This window comes from Rhinolophus hipposideros, assembly GCF_964194185.1.
Source record: "Rhinolophus hipposideros genome assembly, chromosome: 18".
In the NCBI taxonomy this organism is placed as follows: Eukaryota; Metazoa; Chordata; class Mammalia; order Chiroptera; family Rhinolophidae; genus Rhinolophus; species Rhinolophus hipposideros.
In genome coordinates, this window is record NC_138064.1 from 46,143,264 (window position 1) to 46,168,646 (window position 25,383).

The 25,383-nt window shown below is 33.3% G+C and overlaps 1 protein-coding gene across 3 annotated transcripts in view; it reads right to left on the bottom strand.

The window, feature by feature from the left end:
- The window catches only part of PTPN12 (protein tyrosine phosphatase non-receptor type 12), a 74,873-nt gene that overhangs the window by 4,663 nt on the left and 44,827 nt on the right, over nucleotides 1-25,383 (bottom strand). For 2 of the 3 annotated variants that reach the window (XM_081079547.1, XM_081079548.1), the window contains exons 7-16: nucleotides 23,749-23,808; nucleotides 21,747-21,889; nucleotides 18,262-18,328; nucleotides 16,049-16,126; nucleotides 15,850-15,948; nucleotides 14,335-14,420; nucleotides 6,271-7,247; nucleotides 2,245-2,322; nucleotides 1,333-1,400; nucleotides 430-460 (exon numbers count right to left, since the gene is read on the bottom strand). In XM_081079547.1, coding sequence (XP_080935673.1) covers nucleotides 430-460; nucleotides 1,333-1,400; nucleotides 2,245-2,322; nucleotides 6,271-7,247; nucleotides 14,335-14,420; nucleotides 15,850-15,948; nucleotides 16,049-16,126; nucleotides 18,262-18,328; nucleotides 21,747-21,889; nucleotides 23,749-23,808 — 1,687 coding nt within the window. The remainder of the gene's footprint in view (nucleotides 1-429; nucleotides 461-1,332; nucleotides 1,401-2,244; nucleotides 2,323-6,270; nucleotides 7,248-14,334; nucleotides 14,421-15,849; nucleotides 15,949-16,048; nucleotides 16,127-18,261; nucleotides 18,329-21,746; nucleotides 21,890-23,748; nucleotides 23,809-25,383) is intronic. The other variant, XR_013995329.1, reaches the window with a different exon arrangement.

Below are 25,383 nucleotides of genomic sequence, written 5' to 3' on the forward strand. Positions count from 1 at the left end.
ACATCATCTTACTGGTCTTCACAAATGTAAAAGTCCGAAGAGAAAGATTTCCAAAACAACTGATTTTTAGGGGCCCAATTCAATCACCTAGGTCAATTTGGGGCATTCGTTCAAATCACTGTCAGCTCTAGATTCTACGTGTTTCCATAAACGACAGAAAATAAAATACAAGAAAATATTTAAGAAATAATTTCTCTCCTATCATTCTGTAACTACTAATAACAAAAGCTTATTTTCCAGCTCAATAATAATAGTATCTGCAATAGTAATTAATTTGGAAGAATTATACTACATAATTCACGTTCTAGAAGAGGTAGCCTACATATTTTTAAATACAGAAATAACCAAATAGCATACACCATGAAACATGCTGTTTTATGAAAATTAATCTATATAATCCACAGCAAAAAGGAACAAAATCTAACTTACCACATTCTCCAGTTCCAGAGGTTATCAAGCCCTATAAGGAAGACATTTAATAGCTTTATAAATAATAGAAAATTTAGTCTATTATGAGTATATATCCCCAAAAATCATAATTTATAAAGAGTCTCAGTGTCAAAGGAATGAAAACAATGTGTTTTTAATTAGTCTTCCAATTTCCAAATGTTACGGTATTTTATAATCATCCTTTGGAATGAAAACTGAAAATGCAGGAGCAACTGTTACACAAAGGAACATATACACTACTGCATTTTGCCAGCCTTCTACCATATTCATCAACTTATGGTATCACGGATTACATGACATAGCATCATTATTATAGGTTACCACCATTTTCTGTGAAGTTAAAGTGCATCAGTGTTTTTAATTAATTGTAAAATGTACCCCCATTTCAGGAATATTAAAATAAGGGACAAATATGAAAAATAATGTTGATGAAAAGTGGCATTTCCCATGGCTAAACTACTTAGGTACCAAAACATTTCCTTAATGTGAAAGGAAACCTCATGTGATCAGAAACAACCAAAGGAAGGGGACTACGTACCTACTGTTATAATGGAAGGGAAAAAAAAACTAGGAAAAGTACTATACCCCTGAAAACAGAAATTCCCATTACTTGGAACATGGGATAATTTACAAATTTCAAAAGCAGCTTGGGAAAAGAATAATCTGAGGTGATGGTCAGACAGACCACGTGGCCCTTTAAAAAATTTCAGATCTCACATTTTACATAGGCTTTTCATCTGAAATCTTAGCATTAAGAAATATTGATCAAAAAGCATATTGAATAGTCTGAAGCTGACAGTTATTATAACAATTAAGATAAATGTACAAAACAATAGAGCAAAAATTTTGAGCTCTAGCTGTTCCGATCCCAAAAGGACTCACTTCATATTTTTTTTGTTCAGACTCTTCCTGACTTTGAAGTTCACTCCATTCAGATTTTACAGGTGTATCTGAGAAAAATGAAATCTTACAATTAAAATTGACATCTTTAATTCTTGAAATTTCTTGCTTTAAGGTAATATACAAAAACAGATCCTATAGATTTTTAGAAAAATTTGTCTACTTTCTATTAATTCAAGAAAATTAAGTTTCCTTCCTTAAAATTTAATTAAAAGAATTCAGCCATCAGTTTATTATAAGCTCATTGTAATCTATAGAAGTTACAGACTTAGTATTATTGAAGTATATGGCTTCACTGTTTTTAACATTCTTAAAGTCACTTAAAATTAATAAAATATTGGTAAAATGTAACTCAGGTAAGACTAGTGAGCACCTCCACTGAGCATGAGATAACGTATGAAAGCTGTTTTTGCACTCTTTTTCAGGAGAGGAAGGAAGAGAAATGTATTACCAATGCTTTGACATATGATCACTTTCTCCCAGTTCTCACTGATACTCGTGTCCTTAAGTGTTCCTCAATTAACACCAACTGAATGATGTCAACCTACAACCCAAGTTAAATGTTTACTTACCTAAACGGGCACCAACTGAAGCAATCAATGTCTTTCCATGTTGATGAAAAGACACCAAATTGCAAATACATTTACAATTGCATCTAACTGAATTATGGTATCTAACACAAATGCAGTCATTTTAGCAATCTTAGCAAGTGAAAAACAACATTTTGAAGTATTTTTCATACAAGGAATTAAAAACATTTGTCAATAGCAATTCAAACCTATTTTTGAATTTAATTATACAGCTAGTTCAATAGCAACTAAATTAAAATTAGCCATGCTTTTCAGAGTTTATTATCCAAGTATGAAGTATGTAAAAGCAGAAGAGATAACTCACTATGTTCGCTTGCTAATACAAAAGATTCGGGAGTTCTTTCAGGTAGGGGAGGAGGTGAATCTTCACTGACATCAACATCTATTATTAAATACATAAAATTTAGACAAATTATGAACTTGTTAAAAAAGTTAACTCATTAAAAATGAACGTATCTAAATAAAACAGCTTTTTGACATTCTAAAATGAGAGCTTTTCTTGACATTCTAAAAACTCACTGCCACAATTATCTAAGAGAACCAGTTTATAAAAATAAAAAATCCACAAGAAATCCTAACTACTTGACTTGTTATCAAGAATCACATAATTGCAGGACCTTTTTTGACGGCAGTCTTTATCAATACTAAAGTAAAATGGTACAATCTTTTCTCTACTGCTACTTAAAAATGTTTTGAAATTTCAATTTTTTAAATGATGAAAAATTTAAAAATAAAATTGAATTCAGTGCATTTTGGCAGTTTGGCGAATTATCAGATGGTTACTTAATATAAATGGACCTTAAACTTGCAAAATAAATGAAACTTATAGATGTGAAAACAATTAAAAAGAATTACAGCTTACTGAGTAAAGATGAACTCCATCACACAGAGAAAATGACTCTCCCATGACTTTCCCGACACGCCACAGGCATTATCACATTGTTCTTGTATGCCTGACGGCAGTCTTCAATTAGAAAAGCCAGCATGCAAGCGACTTCTCTACTGGGCCTGCTGATGATGCTTTGCGTCCACAGGAAAGCTTTGGTCATTTGACCTAAGCCAATGTTTCTCAAACTGGAATCAACTGCTTAACTCATTTGGTAAGTTTTGCCATACTTCACCCATCTACATCCTATTTACTTTTTAAATCTCACTCATTCTTAACGTAACTATGTACTTCCATCATACTTTAAACAGTAATGACTAAAATAACACATTTGTAGTACTACTTTTCTAATATACATAAATATAACTATTAAGCTTTTTTTGAAAGTTTGTTTATTTATTACCTAAAATCTTGTGATCAGTGGCACATTACTGACTGTACTTTGGGAATACTGACTGAAGCCATAAAAAGCTTTTCAGTAAAAACAAAATTAGTTCTTGGAAAAGGTAACACATTAAGGAAGCCTCATCAGTTAGCCTTATTATGCCATAGGGTGAAAGAATGTAGTAGATCTTCTGAAGTGTCACTGGAGGGTAGAGAAAGAAAACATGAGGATATAATTCCAAGTGTGCTCTCTCATGTTAGGGAGGACAGGGTAAAGAAAGGGAAATGTGAGGAACCTGTATTATACTGTCTGGTCCTTAACAACTGGTCTCTTAAAAAAAAAATAAAAAGAACAATCTTCCCATGATACTTTGTTATTTTACCACATCTGATAGGCTCTGCATTAAAAGAAGGTTGAAAACCAAGTTAAAGCCTTTTCAATTTTCAAGAAGCATGAGCCACATATGTTTGCTGTTGTCCCTTCCACACTTATTTAGCTGAAGAAACCAAATATAGCACCTGCACCCTGCTCAGAGAAGAGTTCCAGTCCAGTACTTTATACATCTGTTGCAAGGACTGGAACTCTCTACCTCATCCAGTGGTAACAATCTGAGCTCTCATCACCCTTCCCCAGCTCACAGTGAAGGAGGCTGTTAGGAGGAAGGGATGCATATTGTTAGCATTGTGGTGTGATTTCATAAGTAAGCAAACAAATCAGGAGGGCAGTCCTGCTTGTTTACATTTAGCATCAAGTATTTTTCAGAAAGTCTATGCCTCTTCTCTCATGACTGTCCTCACTCTTAAAACCTTCCTATTTTCTAACTTCTGCTATTTTCTAGCAGGTCCCTTGCTTCTCAACTGCATGTTTCTCCCTAGATTGCTGGATTGCCTTTCCCATGTTATGAATTTCTATTTTAGAGGTCACCTGACCGCACATTTTACATGGCTTTTGCAAATCATATATTGTATGTGGGCCTAGAGTAGACAAGTTTGAGAAATCTTTCAGGAGACCTGAATCAGTATTACCGTGTTTCCCCGAAAATAAGACCTAGCTGGACAATCAGCTCTAATGTGTCTTTTGGAGCAAAAATTAATAAGAACTGGTCTTACTTTAGCATAATTAATATAATAGCATAATTACATAATTAATATAATAATATAATACCAGGTCTTATATTAATATTTGATCCAAAAGATGCATTAGAGCTGATTGTCCGGTTAGGTCTTATTTTCGGGGAAACACGATAACATCAAAATTCATAGCCAGGAGTTTTTGTCAGGCAGTAACTTATGCAAAAGGTTGTTTTAGGTATCAAAACAAAATTATTCTATTTAACTTCCAAACAAGTTCTAAAACAAATGAGCTCAAAAATCTAATACTTATGCCAATGGTTCATCTACAAGGTAAATAACTAATAATATTAAAAATAGGACTACTTGTAGCTATGTTGCAGCACAGAACACAGGAAAATCTTCAATTAATATCAAACTCATTTAGTACTGTTAGGGTAGGGTGAAAAGAAACCAAAAATCACATTTACAGCTACGTTGGCTTTGAAATACAAATTAAAATAGAACAGAAGTGAGCTGCTATACAGTAGGGTGCTTTAAATTATCCTTAAACAGTATGTCGTATTTTGAAGGAACTTTCTTTTATCACCAAAAGACTGGTCATGTGACAGTAAATTTAATGGGTTTATCATATCATGCATACTTCCTGTCCTAACCAGATTCTATTTCTAGTAATGGTTTAAAAAATATATATTTCATAGGTCCAAGACACATGCCTGATTAAAAAATAAAAATAAAAAAGCAAGCCCCAAATTAAAATTTCTTGTCTACACATTTTCTTGTGTAGTTAAAACTTGGCAGTTATTTTTCAAACTCTGAAACTGAGGAAGAAAAAGACATTAACAATTTTAAATTATGGCAAACTGGTAAAGTAACATTTATTGTGGCAACCATTATCTTCTGAGGATCCTTCAAATAAAACACAGAAGAATAAAAAATATAAAGAATCCTATAAATTTAGGAAACTTGATTAGACTCTTAACTACTCTACCAGATACATTTCAAGGTAAAAAATACAGTATGTATGTAAGTTGGAGAAAATAAGCGCACCACAGTATGAGTGTTACTTATTGAGTCAGAAATAGAAAATCATCTTTCAAGTTCACAGTACTTACGCGTATCTTGCCAGTACATTATAAATAACAGTATGTATCACTACCAAAGTTCACTGACAAATAAATACCATTGATAATCAATCTATCAGTAAATAACTTTCATGTTTGTACACTTACTCTCAATTTTATGGTCTGTGTAAGAAGGCAGCCATGATTACTTTTAGCAATCAAAGAAGAGTTTCAAGAACCAAAAACACACTTTGGGAACTGAGTGCATACATTATCTTGAAATGCTAAACTGCTTAAAGAAGAGAGTCATTAATTAAATAATAGCAGTGATGACTAGATATGAATATATTCCACTCACTACTGACTGAATTAAAATTTGCACATTCTATTGAATAGTTGTAATATTGCTCCTTGGTTAAAATGCAGGGTTGAAAGCAGCCTTATTTGCAAACATTTGTGAAGAGAATTAAAAAAAAAAGGTATTTTGTAGTTAAAAGAGCATAAAAAGATATCAAAATAGGTATCTGTGATAAACGTGTGGAATTAAATGGCCAATCAAGCCATTCTACAATATTTGTGTCACCGTTACTTTAAGTAATTCTACCTCATTTAAATTATTTGTTCTTCAGTCCGATAAATTTTTGAACCATACAAAATATTAAAAGGTATAATACAGAAGAAACAGAAGAGAATTTTGTTACAACAACTGAAATATTTTGAAAACAAAAATCTAGTAATGCAATGTGATCAAAGTAAGGTAACAAATGAAAAGTTTACTTAAAAAAACTGGACCTAAAAAAATGAAATTTCGTTGCAGGTTATAGAGTGAAGTGTGGAATAAAACGTAATGAATACAGCTGAAGTGCTTAGAAGAGTGATTGGCACATAGTCAAAATATTTAGGTGTTAGATACTATTATTATTACCTTTTCCAGCACCTGAATGTATTGTTGTTGCTATATCATGTCTAGCAATGGACATTGACAATACTTTCCTTGTAGAAATGCTTTCAGTACTAGTGGCGGCAGAAACTGTGGCCCTTGCTGTAGAAATATTAGTTTCATTCTTGGTCACAGCACCATCAGAGTTCCTTTCATCTGAGTCCGAATCATCAGAGTGAAGAGGATTAGTAAAACTGAGGGGGGCTCTGAAGAGAGGTGAACTGTTCTGATGATCCACAAGATCATGTGTTTCATCTTGCACTGTGGGGCTTGGGGTTAAACTCCCAGTTTTCACTGTTTGACAGTGCGTATCTGAGGATTGGCCTTCAGAGGAATCGGGCATGGGTGGGATATTTTCAGGTCCATGAAATGACCACGTCACATGTCCTTTCTCATCAAGAGGCAAGCGGTCTGGCCTTGGAGGTGTGTCTGAATTCTTCTGTGATTCTTCTGGTGGAATAACTGAAGCTTTATTTGACTGTGTTGCACTGCAGTCCACGCAAGAATTTTGAGAAATATCATCAACTTTTAGATCCCCCGAACTCAATTCCTGTGATTTAGAGGTTTTATCAATTATGCAAGGTGAAGCTGATTTAATTTTAATTGCATGTCCCCTATTCAAGAGTGTGTTCCCATCAAAACTTTTTGGTCCCTCTTGGAGAGGGACCTTCTTGATCTCAAAACTTAAATTTCGCTCCAATTTCTTATCTATCTGTTCAATAGTTGATTCATTTTTCCCTGGAAGTTCTGTTGATTTATTATAATTTCTGTTGAGGTCTGTTGAATGCTGTTCTGATGAAACCATGTGCAGCACTGGCTTTGGATGGTATCTGTCATTGTCCTGCCACACAGTGGTGACTGTTGGAAAAGCTGAAGGGGGAGAAGGTGTCAAGATGGGCGGCACTGGGTGAGGTTCTGGTGGCTGCAGTATTTCTTCCTTAGCGTCCCCTTCTACAAGGCAACTGGAAAACAAACATTAAGGAAAGGCTATTGTAAGAATGTTCATCCTTTTAAAAAATAAGTTGATAGGTAACAATTATGTAGCTAATTCAATTATATTAAAAGTCAGTGGAGTCTATGGTTATGAACAAAAACTCATAATTTGTCAAATTAAGAAAATGTAATGTGGAGCAAGGTATTACATGTATATTGTTTAAAAATTCAAATACAAGAATTTTAATGAAAAATAGCAGCTGCTCCCACCGCCCTCTAGCTACTCAGACATCAACTTTCAAAATTTTTAACAGCTGCTTGTAATATTTACCTTCACATTTCAAAATATTTCAAAATGCATAAATTGCTTTTAAAAAATCTATTTCATCTTCACACTATGTGTCTTCTCCCATCTTCCCAATACTGTTATAATTTTTATTTAGTTCAATCTTATGACTATAGGTATTATTCATACGCTGACATTCTCTTCGGTGAGACTCTCCTGTTTCCCAGGTCCCATCTTCCTCTTTCTAGGTACACCCCCTTGTGGGTTATATCCTCTAGTTGCTTCTTAAAGACTACATATAAGAGGCTAATTTCTTGAGGCTTTGCATACTTAAGTATTATATTTTCAAGTTGATTTTTTTTGAAAAGGTACATAATTGTAGATTAGAAATAATTATCTTTCAGAATTTTGTAATTCTGATTCCTGTTCCTTTGAATGTAGGCTGTTTTCTCTCTCTCCTGGAGCTTTTAGGTTTCTCTTTTTTATTCTTGATATTCTATAATATCATGCAACTTTTTAAAATCCATTCTATTATAATTTTTTTTTACCCATTATAGTGGAACTTTATATATTAAAATTAATTTTCTTTAATACTAGAAATTTTTATTTCCTTACTAATTTTTTCACTTCCAGTCTCCTTCCAGACTACTATTAGTTTTATTATTATTACTGTTTGACAGATCTTCTGGTTTGATTCTCTAATTTCTTTATTTTCTCTCTTTCTATTTGTTCCTTTTCTTGGGCGATCTCCTTGATTATCTTCCCGCCTTCTGCTTATTTTTTTAAATTTATGCTATTATATTTTTAGTTTCCAAGAGCTTCTTATTATCATCCATGGTATCAACATTTCCTAATGAAGGAGAAAGATGGACAGTTGTTCCCCACCCCCAACTTTTTTCTACTGTGTATTGTCTCCATTTCCTTCAAGTTCCTTTTTTCTCTGCTTATTTGGGTCTGTCTTTCATGTTAGAGGCTTTCTCAAATGTCTGAGCATTCCTGGTTCAGCTCATTTTAAAGAATGAAATATTAAAAACGCCTGGAAGATGTGTGTATATATGTAAAGGGGTGGGCTTGTGGGTTAGTGATCATCTCACTGAACGGTAACGGAACATAGCCCTTGCAATATCACTGGTGGGCCACAACCATCAATAACTGTAGCTTTCCTTTCTTGGGCTGGTTAGTTTGTCAACAGAGGGACTTTGTCTCCCACCAGACATGGCTACCGGTATTCTGGGTGCCAAATTAAGAGTTGGGAGAAAGGGAGCAAGAGGATCTCACTGTTCAGTACGCAGACTCCTGTTTTTAGTGAGGTACCACAACTCCACCAGCAGCTGGACCAGATGTCCTTGAATCTAGAGACCTTGGTCCAATCGCTCCAGAGTAAATCCCTCTTACTGTATGTATGCACGTGTGTGGGAGAAGCTATCTGCTCAATTTAATGGAAGGAATCTGGGGTTCTAAGTACTCTTTATAGAGACATTCAAGTACTCTGTTTCCAGTCTCGTCTTACACACCAGCCTTCAAGGGGACCTTCAATTTCTGAGACTTGCTGGGGGTTCTTTGAACAGAATCATCTTGCTTCTTATTGGTTTCCCTACCTCCCAGAAAGCAAGTTTTAGCTTTCTTTGTTCTGTTAAGTCCCTTTTCATTGGTCTACGTGTTTTCTACTTTCCAAAATTTTGTCAACCTCTCATCTGCTGACATCTCTGCTCCAATTTTATCTTTATACAGTTTTACATTTTTTTTCAGTATAATTTTAGGAAGTTTAGAGGGACCAGAGTTAAATGAGTTCAAACTGCCTTATTTAACCAATAATCTTGTAAATGCTTTTAGGAACAGTAGTCTGTGCATGATGTTGATATGTACATAGTAAATATACTCTTGGCTACTCATTTTTAAAAATAGCATTATTGACGTACAGTTGATATATCAAAAAACTGCACATATTTTATTGATAATTATACAAACAGAAATTTTCCTTATTCTTAATTTAACATTGGTTGAAACAAGGCTAAGAACACTTTTATAGCACTTTCATGTGCACAAAAATGATAAACCCAGCCACAATAAAATATATCCTACATCCTGATTTTCCACTATAGTAACCAACATTCATATTTTCACTAGATATTCTGATGTAAAAAAATTCCAGTGAAGAGATACAATGACTTGCATTATTCTTATTGTAAATATTGTTCTTAATTTCATTTGTTCTGAGTAAGGCATTTTCACTTCTCAAAAACAAAATAAAATAGGGTGGACAGTTAGCTCAGTTGGATAGAGCACGGTGCTCTTAATAACAAGGTTGCCAGTTCAGTCCCCACATGGGCCACTGTGAGCCGCGCCCTCCACAACTAGATTGAAACAACTACTTGACTTGGAGCTGATGGGTCCTGGAAAAACACACTTAAAATAAATTTAAAAAAATAAACAAGATAAATATTCAAAACCTACTACACACTAGGCATATTATACCAGTACAAGAAGAGGGCAGAACAGTGAACACAACAGTTTGGATACCTAAGGATTATAAGGAAATAGTTAAAAATAAGGTTAAAAAGGTAAGATGAAGCCATACTGTGGAGGCTCAGAATTTCACAGTAAGAAGTTTAGACTTTATAATAAAATAAATTTACATTTCATTAAAAGTCTTAAAATGAGTAAATCTATAACTCTGGCTTCAAACTGATGTTTTATAGAAACTCATAAAATTACTTTCCTTACAAAAATTTAGGCTGGATTACATATGGGGTGGAAAGATTATGGGGGTAAAAGAAATGACAACCAAAAAATGAGAATATAACACTTTAAAAACAAAAAAACCTTTATCACTATCCTTTCTTCTAGGGAATATAATAAAAACAGCACTGGATTGGAAGATAGATCTGTGCTCTCAGTTAACTCTGCTAGCCTATGCAGGCCAACTCCATTGGGAACCAGCTATATTAACATTCATGTGATCAAGATTACTGTAAAAATCACCGATCAGTTTGACATATCGACCATGTACAGAATAAGCAGAGAGAGAATATGTGGCTATCTAAAAAGGGAAGATGAGGAAACATATAACAGATGTTATATCAATGCTAATGATTACTTTTTAACCAAAACACATAACCACCTATACAGTTTACAGTTAAGAAACATACTTTTCACTTGTGTTTAACCTTAATTGCTTGGTTTTATTATGTATTCTGACCTCTTTCAATAACTTTTAAAATTATATCTGAGATTAAAAGTATTTTCTCATAATGAAAAGGAACAACACAAGAATTAAAGCACAGAAAGCATAGGAAAGTAGAAAACGACAGTAAGAATGCATACCCTGCATTTTATGAAAATTTACCCTTACCTATCTTAAAGGATGACAATTTGGAATGAATAATTAGAACTTTAAAATTTTTAAGTAGTCAAATAAATCTATCTTGTTCTTAGTGATTTCCTTTATCTCTTCTATTATATCCCCTTCTACAAGTTTGTCAAACATTATATTTTGCCTCAATGATTTGACTTTTTGTATTTAATTTATTTAACTATCTTGTATTTAATTTATTTAACTATCTGAAGCTTCCTTTGGTATTTGGCATGGATATAAAAGATCCAAATATATTTTTTTCCAAACGGTTAATAGTATTACAATATGACTTATATTAATTCATAAAAGGATCTATTCTCTAGATGTTTATTCAACTCCATCAATAGGTATATTCTCATACTAGTAAAAGACTGTTCTAAATATTTATCACGTTTTATAACGTTAAAAAAGGTTGGTCCTCACTCATCACTATTTTCACCCAGTTTTGTTTTTTGCCTCTTTATATATCCAAATCAACTTTAACATATTGTCAAGTTCAGGAAAAGATCCCTTTGGTATTCTAAAGAAAATTGCATCAAATATGAAAAGAACTGGTATTTTAAATATCATTTGAAAAAAACTAAATTACAACCAAGAACACTTATTTTTTTTATTAATGCAAATTAATACAGTTCTACTTTATACTTAAAGCTATTTCCAGGTATTTTATATTCTGAAAGTGATCTCTCTTTTAATCTTTTCTCCTCATATTTGGCTGGTCTACAGGATCATTTTCTGCTTTTAGTCAACCAGTTCGCTCCTCTCTCTTATAAATTAACCATTTTAAGGCAATAATTTGTATTTCATATAACTTAAAAAAACCCAACAAAATAAATGTAACATTTCAAAAAAGAAACAAAGGTTTTTTTTTATAGCAGCAAAGATTAAAAATAAAAACAAACAAAACAAAAACCAAAAAACAATGAAGTAGAGTAATAACTTTTATGTGATATGGATTTCTCCTATCACCTAATTTTCTACTTGCCATTTTCCAAAGGTCCTTAGTCACCCAATCCCATGACATCCTGTGCTAGACAAGGGTTCCCAAAATCAGGCAGCTTCAAATGCCTCCATTTAAGCAGACCTCAACTCCTCGTTTTGACCCCACAAATGCCCTCACCTGTCCAGGATATTCTAAGAGTCACAGATGTCTGAAAGTCCAGTTCATTCTCCTAGGCAACCCTTACAGAAAGTAGATATTCATGTGTTTCCGCCAGACACAAAACCCTCTCCTTCATGGCCTTGGCTTCTATAATACCACTGTTTTCCTGGTTTTCCTTTATCCCTTGGTTTCTCTCTCTCTCTTTCTCTCAGGTTCACACCGTTTTGTGTCTCTAGTAAATATGATGACAGTTTATAGAGACAGCTAACAAGGTATACTTCCAGAATGATGGTGTTAGTGAAAAAAATATCGATAATTTCATTAGTTTAACAAAATATATATTGAAAATAGAAACGAAATCTGCTATTCAAAATCCATACCGTTTCTTTAAGCATTTATAAACCAGAATCATATGACTGATTAAATTGAACACAACAAACATGAGCCTTCCTCTCTAGATCTTTTTCCAGTAACATATATTCCAAATAACCAATTAACTTGCTACTCATTGTAGCCATACTGAAAAACTATACTATTTTCAAACTTTTCAATCTTATGCTCTTGTGATTTTCAGTTAATAATTTACAATAGTTTTAAAACTCATCTCAACCCTAGAAGTCACAGGGATTCTTAGTGCAACACAATGAAATTCTGCCATTTGACTCTACTGCATGAATAATAGTAATAAAAAATGACCTAAGTGTAATATCAAGTCACACACATATAAAAATTAGAGCACACATATCCCCAAGTAAAATCCTGTTTTAAGCTGAATGAATAATTTTCTATTAATATTGATTTGGTACTTCTTTATTATCTTTTTTTTAATTAAAGAATAACAGGAACCAAACTTTTGAAAAAGTATATGAAAAGGCTTAAAATTCAGAACATTCTATTCATTTTTTTCTTCAAAATTATAAAGTGGTTACCACTATTTGTTGTTTGAGGTAGATAACCATATAAATAAAAAATATCAGTGTACACTTTGTACACTTTGAAAACCTCTACACCAGTTCAATCTCAAAAAACAAATTAAAAGATATTGGAGTAGCAAAAGTGGTCCTTAATTTTGTTTAAGGTCAGTACAACTTCTTTTAGGACTCCTCTGTGGGACAAAGAAGTTAAAGAACTAACTGGTTACCTTCCACAGGAGACTAAAATTCCAATTTTAGCAGATGCCAAAGTAGAAATCAAACAGGAAAAAACTACTGGGAAGTTTTGTTAGTACACAGTTAACACCCTGAGCATTTAAATACTAAAAGTTAAACCCATCGATATAGGCTTTCTGATCTTTAGAGAAGCATGCAAAGGCATTCCAGAGACTATAATAACTATCACATCTTGTCTTAGTTATTGAGGACAGTTGTAGTCTTTTTCTTTGAAGAAGGGATGGATCTCGTTACCGTACAGTGACTCAATGCCAAGGCCCCACCTTAGTTACCTCGCCCAACTTAAGTCAACTTCTATCAAACTTTTAAGGGGGGAATAATTGGTGAATCTAATATATAAAAAGTCTTACTCTGAGGAAAGGTCTATCAGTTTGGGCAGATCTGTGCTCGAGACAAGATACTATATAAGTCATTCTAACAGTTTTATTACAGATTTCCTACTGTGCCTCTTTTTAAAAATAATTCGGTAACTCTATCTTAACGTTACAACATAATAGAAAAATTAACATCTAATGGAAACCTAGTATATGTCAGGTCCTATCTGTAGTGTTTTCACGCACTTTATTTCATTTAATCCTTAGGACAATAAACAGAAAACCCCCAAGGATTAAATAAGTGACTTACTCATGACTTCAAAGCTAATAACTGGCTGAAAAGGATTTTTAACTAAATCTTTCTGACTCTGTCTATATTCTTTCCATACCACCACATAATTGACCTAGGAGCTACCCTGAAAGAGAAGGGAGAGAAAAAGGAGGACAGAAATACATGCTGATTTTTAACTATAAGTGAGCTTAGTTTGAAAGAAAATCTAGAGAGAAATAAACTTATCTTTGTTAATTATATAACGAAACATCTTCACATAACTTCTACAACATGCATACAATTTTTGGCAATCATATTACTTGCATTGTCATTATGAGAAATCAAAGTCTTTAGAATTTAAAATTTTAGTTGTACCACATACCAAAACATGAGCTATTGTCAATTCATGCTCACTCTTATAAATACATTACTGAAATTTTATCAAAGCGAAACAAAAATTTTAGTACGTCAGTCACAAATTGCCATATACATGCTTCAACCTAGACAGAAGAATGGTAATAAAAGTTATAAAGAAAACTTAGAAATACTCAGAATTTGTTGTTTTAATTAACAGTGAGTAAAATAAAAGTATTCTTTCAGAGAATGCAACGTACAATACCTGCGGGTCCTAGGTGGTTTTGGAGGAGGAGAATCTTGTTTGTCAGAATCTATGGAACTGACCATATTTTCAGCGTTAATTTCATTCTGCCATGGAAGAAAGATGCTTCATTAAAGTTAGGAGAAAAATAATTTTCCTTCCTCATGTTTCAAATAAACTTTCTGGGCTTTCGAATTTTTAAAACAGTATCAATTGTGCTGAGTAACAAAATGGGTCGTATACGCTCTATTCTGTAGCCTGAAGGACTATATTCCTTATGCTGTACATTACATCCCCATGACCTATTCTATACATATTCTATAACTGGCAATTAGTACTTCTTAATTCCCTTCACTCTTTCCACCCATCTCCCAAACCCCCTCCCATCTTTCAGTATCTACCTATTCCACCACCTCGATACTATCCTCTCTCCAATAAGACCTTATAAGGCTGAAATGACATTGAACTAAATCATGTTCAAAGGGGTTTACTTAGTTAAAAAGCATGTACAAAACTTTACATCATGATGACCAAGAGCAAAATAAAATTCATGTAGAATCAACTTACAAGTACTTAGAGGTAGGGATGGAAAGGAAGAGAGAGAACTGTGAATGAAAAGGGGGCTGGCTACCTGGCAGGTCTGACAAACTCAGTAACTGAACGTAACAACACGAGATGTTTTGATCATAAAAATGCCTAATTGAGCAGGTCATAATGGGAAGTCACATCCTAGGCCTATATGATAGATTAATCTTGAGCAAGCCCTAGCCATTGTTTTTGTGTATCTAGAATACCATACTTAAAATGTCACAATGATCTCTTCTCCAGACCTCTAGAGATAAACAACCTGGTACTGGGGCAAGACAACCTTAACATTTCTCATTGTTATTTTTTATCGTCATACCTCTGAAAACCATGCATATTAAATGTTTACTATCCGGTATCCACCAATGTAAAAGAGATATGCATCTCTCCATTCTGCTTTTCAGCCAATCCTAGAGATTCCGGATTTACTTCTTCCCACCTCCTTAATCTACACCCCACAATGGATTTCACATCATCCTCAAATCTTCTCCTTTGATTCTAATGTATAAAATAAGCTGCAAAACTGCTATTCCTCGGAGCATTTTCTCAATCCTTTGAGATTTTGCTTCCGGATATGGCCCTCAGTCTTGGCTTAAGTAAACTCTTTAAGCTTTTCTTTAGGTTTGGAATTTATTTCTTTGATGGGACAATGCAACTAAATTTTAAAAAGTAATTTACACTGTAAATAGTAAGGAATTATATGATTTTTGACATAAGATTTACTTTCCTAACTATATTTTATTTAGTATATTTAATTTGTACTGGAGTCACTAAATATCCATCAAAATTGAGTTTTAACAGGAAGAAGGAAAGGAGTTAATAAAATTAAGGTTAAATAAAAATAGTAACTGTCATGAGTATTCTGTTAGATAAAACACAAGACGACAATTAAAAAGCTAAATATTACATCTTGTTAAGAAGTTTTCTAAATCATGGGCCAAGAACACCTACCACTTCATCAGCAATTTTCTGGACTCCATGAATTTCATATAGCTGTAGCTGTTTTTCAAATAGTTGGGCGATAGCTCTATGAACAAGCTCATACTGCTCCTGTTAGGGAGATGAAATGACAAACAAAGGGAAAGACATTAAAATAAAGCATTTATAAAAATATAAATATAGTTGATAAAGTGAAACAAAAAAACTGTACCTTAGTTTGTACTGCAGAATGCCTCTGTGTTCTCATTTCTTGTATTAAATTAAAGACATTAAATTCCTCTGGTATTTTCTAAAACATAGAATGTAATACATGAACTCTGGGCAACTGTTTAGAAAAACAGTAAAATAGTCTTCAACTTTTTATATAAACCTTATATACATGCTGGATAACTGAAAACAATTTGAACACTACCAGTCATGTATCAGAAACTGCGCTTGGCATTGTAGACACAAAGCTAATCTTGATTTTCGTCAGTCAAGCTAGTGAGCCAGATACATTAACAAAATCAAACAACAACAACAAAGTTCAACTAAGGTATGATTGCAGAGCAGTGGGAATAAAGATGCTGTGACTGATTGGTGTGTAGAATGAAAAGCAAAGGAAATATATACATATTTAGGCATTGCAGATCAAACATGTCATTTATTTGGGGAACTGAGAAGCTTGATGTGGACGAAGCCTAAGACTAAAATAAGGAGAGGTATGCCAAGGAAGAGAACACAGGCTATTTGGAGGATCAGACGGTAAATATATTAAAAGTTTGAACTCATTCTGGAAGGCCAGTGTTTCCTGGGCTGGCTATGTAAGCACCACCTAAAAGAGCGATGTAAAAACACAGATCTCTCAGCTAAATCTCTGGAAACTGATTATCCTAGACAATTCTTTCGTACATTTGTAATTAGAACTACTGCAACAGGCAACCCTGACATGAGCAGACTTGATATTCAGGCAACTTTTGTAGCAGGGAAGATGACACTCTGAAAAGGGGAGAAACTGGTGAAGGTTTATTGAAGCAGTCTTAAAAAGCTAGAACTATTAGAAAATGGTGATCAACAAGAATATTTTGGAGTGATAAAGAAAATAGAAGAGTTAAGAACGATTCCCATATTTACTGCTTTGGAGTCTTTAGTTTTACAAGTCCTAACCTACGGCCCCAAACTATTTTTACATTAAGCCAAACTCAATCAAATGGGGACTATGTTCAAAACACCCAACTTCTGAAATGACTAGACGTTTATTTTGCTTGCTGGCAATTCATCTAAATGCCTCTTCCCAGCCCAACTTTAACTTTCATGTTAAAATGTGATAGAATCCTAGTTAGGTTTTATTCACTTAAAATTTTCAATTGAGTTATTAGGAGATGATTAATTTTGAGAAATTAAAAAATAAAATTTAACTCCAAAGGGAGTTAAACTGTTTAAAATTTAAATATTTCCTAGCAAAAGTGAGAAATGGCAAAAAGGTAGGGGGGGAAAAAAAAGAATAGAGGGCGAAAAGAAGGAAAAAGAAACTAAATATTTTATTAGTCCTATTTATATAAGACATACATTAATATAGTCACAGAAACCATAAAAAGCTGTGGAGAATTAAAAGCTTCTCCCCAACACAGAAAATGAATGTATTATATTAGGTTGGTGCAAAAGTAATTGTGGTTTAAAAGGTTAAATTTCAAAAACTGCAATTACTTTTGCACCAACCTAATAGAACCAGCAAATGAACCAAATCTATGTACAGTTAAGAACTGTGTTTTTCAAATCTGTAATGAGGGCTGTATCTTATTTATCTCTATATCCTCTATAGTACCCAACACAAAATTTTGAACATAGTGGTAATACCAGCAATAGTAATAAAAGTAACACTGAAATGAGCACTTGCAATATGCCACACATAATTCTACAGAACTTTACAAAGGTTAACTTATTTAATTTTTATGAGTTATTAGTATTATGATTACCATTTTCAGATGAAGAAATTGAGGCACAATGACATTAAGTAATTCGACTAAGATCCTATAGCGAGTAAATGACAGAGCAAGAATACTAATCTGGGCAGTTTGGCTCCAGAGTCAGCCTTCCTAACCACTATACCATGTTTCTAGTTAGGCATAAATATTTCCCGAATTGATTACATTACACCTAAAATAAATATAAAAGGCAAGGAGGAGCCTGTATTTGGAAAAGTCAATGAACAGTTTACATCCATAATGTGGGTATTAATTCACACAGAACAAATGGGTGATAACATGTTTACCTTGCTGCCCAGTACATTATATCAAGGTAATATGCATTATTTATAGTTTTTCACTACCTGTATTTCTTACATAGCAAAGCTACTTCTAAAAAAGCAACATGTATAACAAAACATATGCTGTAATTTACTGCAGTCATATTTGAAAATCAAAATAGATCAAAAATGATTCTTACCCCAGCTTTTAGTAAATTCCACGTATAATCTATGGCACAAATGGCACCTGTTCTTCCACAGCCTGCACTATGAATATAAAGTTTGAAGAAAACAATTTGATTTTTCTGATAAAAAGTATAAAATAAATGTGGATGAACATGTTAACATTCAGAAGCAAAAATGTCATTTAAGAAATTTGAAATTGATCTGAAGTGAGAGAAATAAAGGAGAAATTGATGCTTTAAAAAATAAAGAAAGAAATTTGACATGTACCTATTTATAATAGTAAATAAACTATGTTATGTGAATAGCAAACATCCTTAACATTAGTATTTATATTTTGTTTTTATTTAATTTAAAGAACTTCTAAAAGTAAGTGACTCTCAGAATCCTAGAGTCTTCACTGTGGAAGTCAGCAAACCTTGCCTTGCTAACAGAATTATCTTGCAGAGATACATGTATTCAATGTTTACGGCAGCTGTGATGCGTGCGAGTGCAATCTGGGAAAGATGAAAAATGCTACAAGCCCTCGAAACTGGTTTGGACACCAGCAGAGACTGCACCAAAAGGACAAAGATCACCGATGCGCTCCCAAGTCCTAAAGAACTAACAGAACCTGGAGAACGTAAAGTAAAATACCACCGGTTTTTTTATTTTAAAACATGACAAAAATACTTTAGAGCAACTCATTCTAACTAGAGGGAGGCAAAATGCACCACTATGAGTGATTAAAGATGTTACTGACATCACTAGAATAATTTTTAGGCAGAACAAAAGTTGGGCAGCATTTTAATGCATATTTTGAAACACTTAGAAACATCAGTAGTTTGTTAAAGATATAAATCTAGAAATTCCTGACAAAGTACATTATAAGCAACTTAGTATGATTTTTAAAAAGCTCTTAATAATGAACATCAATAATATTAATGTTACTTAAGAAACCACTGATAACATTTGTCAATTCCACAAATTTCTAAATATTTCTAGAATTTTAGAGTTAAAAATTACTAGGTCTAACTATTATATATTTAAAACTTGACTGTTAAAAGTGTACTATTACAGACACATAAACAACCAGATCAATGAAACACATAAGTTCAAAAAAAATCTCAGTATGTATATTTATTACAGAATGGTGGATTCTCCAATCAAAGGGGAAAGACTAGACCACTCAATAAATGATACAGGGAAAGTTAGCTAACAATGAAGAGCAAAAACTGGATTCTCACCGCATAGATACCTTAATCATAAAAAAAAAATTCCAGAAGGATTAAAACTATGTTTAAAAAACCTATAAAAGTGCTAAAAAATATAGGGCAAACTTTAAGCACTACTGTGTTAGGGAAGGACTTCCTAAGCATATCTCCATGGACAGAAATCATAAATGCAGTCACAACTCTGACTACATAACAATTTAAAACATATATATGACAAAACACAGGCAGAATTAAAACCATGGTACTTAACAATTTAAAATCCTCAATATATAAACAATTCATAATGTATAATTATTAAGAGATAAAATAACTGGCAAAGTATAAAAACAAGCAATTCACAATATAAATAACCAAAAGAATATAAATAACAAAGAAAAAAAAGCTTATCTGTCACAGGCATTAAAACAAACAAAAAGACAACAGTATTGGAGAGATTGTAGGGAAACGAGCACTTCCACAAACTGCCAGTGGTCGGATTAATTATAATTAGCATCAATTTCATGGACAACACATTAAAAAATATGTATTAAAAGCATAAAAAATCCACATCCTTTCACTTAGAAATTCCACTTTTAGATACCTACCTAATGAAATAATTATAGATATGCTCAAAGATTTTGTGATCGGATTGGCCACTGGACGTTTAAACTGTTGTTTAAAACAGCGGAAAGGATAGGGGAGGGGTCATAAATTAAATGCCAAGGAATGGAGGTTAACTATGAAGTACAGTGCAGGTCTTTTGAGCAGCTTCTTTTGCTCCAAACCCTTTGGAGTGCACTTTTTCTCCTAATATTGCCACCTTGAGCCATTGAGCCCTTTGAGCCTCTGGAGCTTTGCTTTTGCTCAGGGCCCAATCCAAACCCTCTGGAGTGTACTTTTTCTTCTAATAATGAGCCTCAAGCCACTTTTCTTTGTGCTTGGCCCACTTCTATTTCTTTGGAGTATACTATCTTTTCTAATAAACTTCTCTCTTATCACTTTAAAAAAATAGTAATAAAAAATAAAGTGCAGTGCAGTTTAATGTAGTGCAGAAAAATAGTTATGATTTAGGAAGATATACATGATGTATTAAATAGGGAAACATTCTTTACAAAATACTATACATACACTGAAAGGAAATATATTAAAGTTTTAACAATGATCATCTCTAGTGGAATTGTGAATGATTTTCTTCCTTTTGTGTATGTGTTTTCTAAGTCATTACAGTTAACATACTATTTTGGTTGTTTAAAAATAATAAATGATGGCCGGCCTGGTGGCTCAGGCGATTGGAGCTCCGTGCTCCTAACTTCTAAGGCTGCCGCTTTGATTCCCACATGGGCCAGTGGGCTCTCAACCACAAGGTTGCTGGTTCAACTCCTTGAGTCCCACAAGGGATGGTGGGCAGCGCCCCCTGCAACTAAGATTGAACACGGCACCTTGAGCAGAGCTGCCTCCCAGATGGCTCAGTTGGTTGGAGCACATCCTCTCAACCACAAGGTTGCCAGTTCAATTCCTCGAGTCCCCCAAGGGATGGTAGACAGCGCCCCCTGCAACTAAGATTGAACACGGCACCTTGAGCTGAGCTGCCACTGAGCTCCTGCATGGCTCAGCTGGTTGGAGCTCGTCCTCTCAACCACAAGTCTGGGGTTCGACTCCTGCAAGGGATGGTGGATTGCGCCTCCCACAACTAAGACTGAAAGGACAACAACTTGAAGCTGAACGGCATCCTCCACAACAAAGATTGAAAGGACAACAACTTGACTTGGAAAAAAGTCCTGGAAGTACACGCTGTTCCCCAATAAAGTCCTGTTCCCCTTCCCCAATAAAATCTTAAAAAAAAACCACACTAAATGGTCAATTAATTTTTTTAAAGGAAAACCTTCCTATCAAATCAGATTTATGAACTATATATATCAACTGGACAACGCTGACAGAACATGGTATAATTTCAACTAACTTGCAAAGTCAAGACAAAGGATTTTATTTTTTAATTCTAAAATTAGATTTTTTCTTTTAAACCAGTCAACTACTTAATTAAAAGGTCAACTAATCACTGGACAAACTACAGAAAAATAGGAGTTTCATGAAATAAGTACTATGATTGTTATGTCTTTAAAAAAATCTAATGTAAATTAAAGATTAAAAGAAAAACTGCCTCAGGATTTATGTAGCTTCTATAATTTGGAAACCCATATAACGACCAAATGAAAAATCCACAAATTAGGGTTCAAAATACCATATATCAACCATATTATAATGCCAGCTACATTCCAAAGTATTTACAAATTTGGAAAATTCTTTTGTACCTGCAATGAATACAAATAGGCACATCTTCATGTTCTTGGTATTTCCTCATTAAGCTTATCATATCCAGAATAGAATCAAATGACGAGGGAACATCATGGTCTGGCCAGTTCACATAATGAAACTGATATAGCCTACGAGATTCCTTCAAGAATAAAAAAATTCAATAATTATGAAAATACATTTGCAAATTTTAAAACATACAGAAAGCTTCACATCTTACTTGACTGCCATATCTAAGATAGTTACGTGGTATTCACTAGTGTATAAGAAAACAAACAATAGCCTACATTTACGAACTTTCACATACCTAGTATTGCTCTAAGGGCTTCATGTGTAACAACTGACTGAATCTCCATGTAATGCCATGAGGAAGGAGTATTAACACTAACCTATTTTATAGTTAAGAAAATTGAGACAGAATGATTAAATAACTTGCCTAATGTTTCACAGCAGGTGACAAATGTGGGATCTGAACCCAAGCAGTCTTACCTCCAGAGCATGTTCTTTAACTATTACACTATGTATGCTATTTAATTAACTTATAGTACCAAATGGAAGAGCAATGTATACCCTAAGCATTGTGTTAGAATCTATTGTCATTAGAAGACTAATAGACTATTTAAACTGAAAAAGAAAATCAGGAATGAACCTATCCAACCCCAAGCCCACTTGTCATGTCTTATTTCAGATCTGTTGTTCTCAGAGTATGGTGTGGGATTCCCCTCCGACACTTTCACAGCGGCCTGTGAGTTTTAAACTATTTTCATAATACTAAGGTGTTATCTGCCTTTTTCACTCTCGTTCTCCCACGTACGTATGGCAAGGTCTTTCCAAGACCACATGAGTTTTAATGATGTTATCATCACTTGGACAACTAATGGAATATATGCTTGTGTGTTCATGTTTTTAAAAAAATTTCCCCATTTTAAATTTTGAATATAGTAAATATTGAAAGATATAACCTAAATAAACAAGAGCGCTTTGGAATCTTCAATAATTTTTAAGAACATAAAATAGTCCTGACATCAAAATATTTTGAGAATGACTATCTAGGTGTTTAACTAAAAAAGCACAGCACGTGGAATCCAGGCAAAACTGTATTCAAATTCTACTTCTGCCATTTACTGAGTAACTTTAGGTAAACTACTTAATAACTTCTAAAAACTGTATCTTCATCTACATGCAATGGAGGTAATCTACCATTATGAAGTTAGGAGGTTTGAAATGCCTGATACAGAAATGCAATCAGGTACCTATCATTATAATTGTACATTAAAAAATAGTAACCAAAGTATAATAAATGACTCAACTAAAGGGACATGATTAGTCAAGTCAGTGGGGAGTAAGAATGCTGGAACCACGTCTACTTGTAAACAGGAAGGTAGGAGTTGTAAGTATGTTTACAAATACACTAGTTGGTGAAGAATGCACTTCATGGCCACGGTGAATTACTTATGATGGTTTAAAAATAAAGTTAATAAAAACTGAGAAAAAGAGGAAGAAGTTGACAAGCATTCTCTAATGTCCATCAGATTTTTCTTTGATTTCTTCCTAAAGAAATTATTATTTTAGATAGCTCTGAAACATTGAAGTTAAGGGTTTCAAGTGAAAACAATATCTAAATGACGACACCTTTGATGGTGGCTTGTCTCTTTTTAAAAAAATTGTAAACTAGTAAAAATGGGTAATAATTATGTAAACAACACTATAATTGTTTAAAATAGAGGACAAATATTTAAAGCGAAGAAACCAACTATTCCAAATAAAGTGAATTTAATTTAGGGCAAGTTGCTCTGAGTAAGTTAAAATTTGCTATTACTTTATTACCTAATTTGATAAACATTAAGGCTCAAGATACTAAATAAAACATTACGCTGATTTTATTTTACATAACTAAAAAAATTAACAAATCTTAACTATGTAAGATAAGATAGTATACTATTTTTATATCGTCCCTAAAAATTACCCTTAGAAATTATCTCTAAATAAAAAAATACTTACATTCTGAAATTCAAGTAAGAGTGTCCTAATGAAGTAGTCTGTTCTTGCTTGTTCAGCTTCCTAAATAAAGGGAAACACTTGTGAGTCAGTGAGAACATTAAAACAAAAACATACGTACATACCAAAATAAACAATAACCTCACATTTAAAATCCATAATTAAAATTAACCTTTAAAATTCCAGGTGTACCCGGTAATTATAAAAACAACAATTCTAAAAGTCATGAATTTGTTTATCAGTTTTATTTATAGTTTTAAAAAAATTTAAAAAAATTAAACAGACGTGTCTGTTAATCAATTACTTAGCCAGGAGTCTATCATCAGTAAAAGTTAACAACCATCCCCCAAAATCATATAATAGAAATAATACAAACAAAATGTCACTTCTTAGTAGCTACCACCATCTCAAACCATTTCATCTTTCCATAAAGCTTGATTTTCCCTACTGAACACTATCTCTCAATCAACTGGATGCTAACTGGAGAAAGAAGAGGATACACTCAGAAATTCCCAAATTGTTATTCTGGCTGATAGTATAACTACTTTATAAGTCTCTTACCATCATTTTTCAAAGTATTAGAATAAAGCCTCTACATCAGTTTGTCACTAAGAAAACTATTCTTTACCTTAGTAGTTAAAACCAAAGACAGTCTAGGACAGTGATTGTCAAGAGCAACAGGATATTCTATTTTATTAATTGAAAAATCCAATATTATTCCTGCTTTGATTTTTAAAAGCACACTAATTTATTTGAACTTTTCAAATAGCATTAAGGAAAAAGTATGTTTTTACCTTCATCAAAAATGGATGGATGAAAACACTGGCCTAACAATTTTTTTTTGCCTATAAAGAGTGAGTTAATAAATATTTTTGGCTTTGCCAGCCATAGAGTCTCTGTCTACTCAACTTTGCCATTGTGATAGGCAAATATGTAAATTAATGGGCCTGGCTGTATTCCAATAAAACTTTATTTATAAAACAGACAGTGGGCTAGACCCACCCATGGATAGTGTGCCACACCTGGTCCAAGTGGTTTCCATGCAACAACACGTGACTGAGCTCCTCCTAGCCAGTACTCCCCTTTCCATCAACACTTTACTCTCTCTCTCACTCCTAAACCCAAGAGAGCTCCTGATTGATAGTGCCCTTTCTCAGTCTCAAACACTTTGATTGCCAAGTGATCAAGTCACTTACTATGGTTATTTTCATCAACTTGTTTCTATTTCTAAATTTGATTTTTTGTTTACATCAGTGATAACAAATCCTGAGTTGTCTGAAATAACCACAAGACATACAAACTACTACATACAAGACATATAAACTACATTTTGAAATCTTGAAAAACTTTGCTTCTTTAGCAAGGATCAATCCCAATGCTGACAAATAAAACCGGCTGCTATTAATCAAATCAAACCTCTTATCAAGAGTTATTATCTTTTAGTTTATTTGAAAAACCACCCTAAAAGTCAATTCACCTTTTTCCAAATTATAAACTATTCCTTTCTTTTCTCTATTCATTATTTTACGTTGTTTTAACTATTCCTGATCCCCAACTATCCAAAAATTTCAAGTTGTTTTGTTGTTGAATGTTAAGTACTATGTTTTCACTTGAATTGTGACATTAAGTACAGTTTAT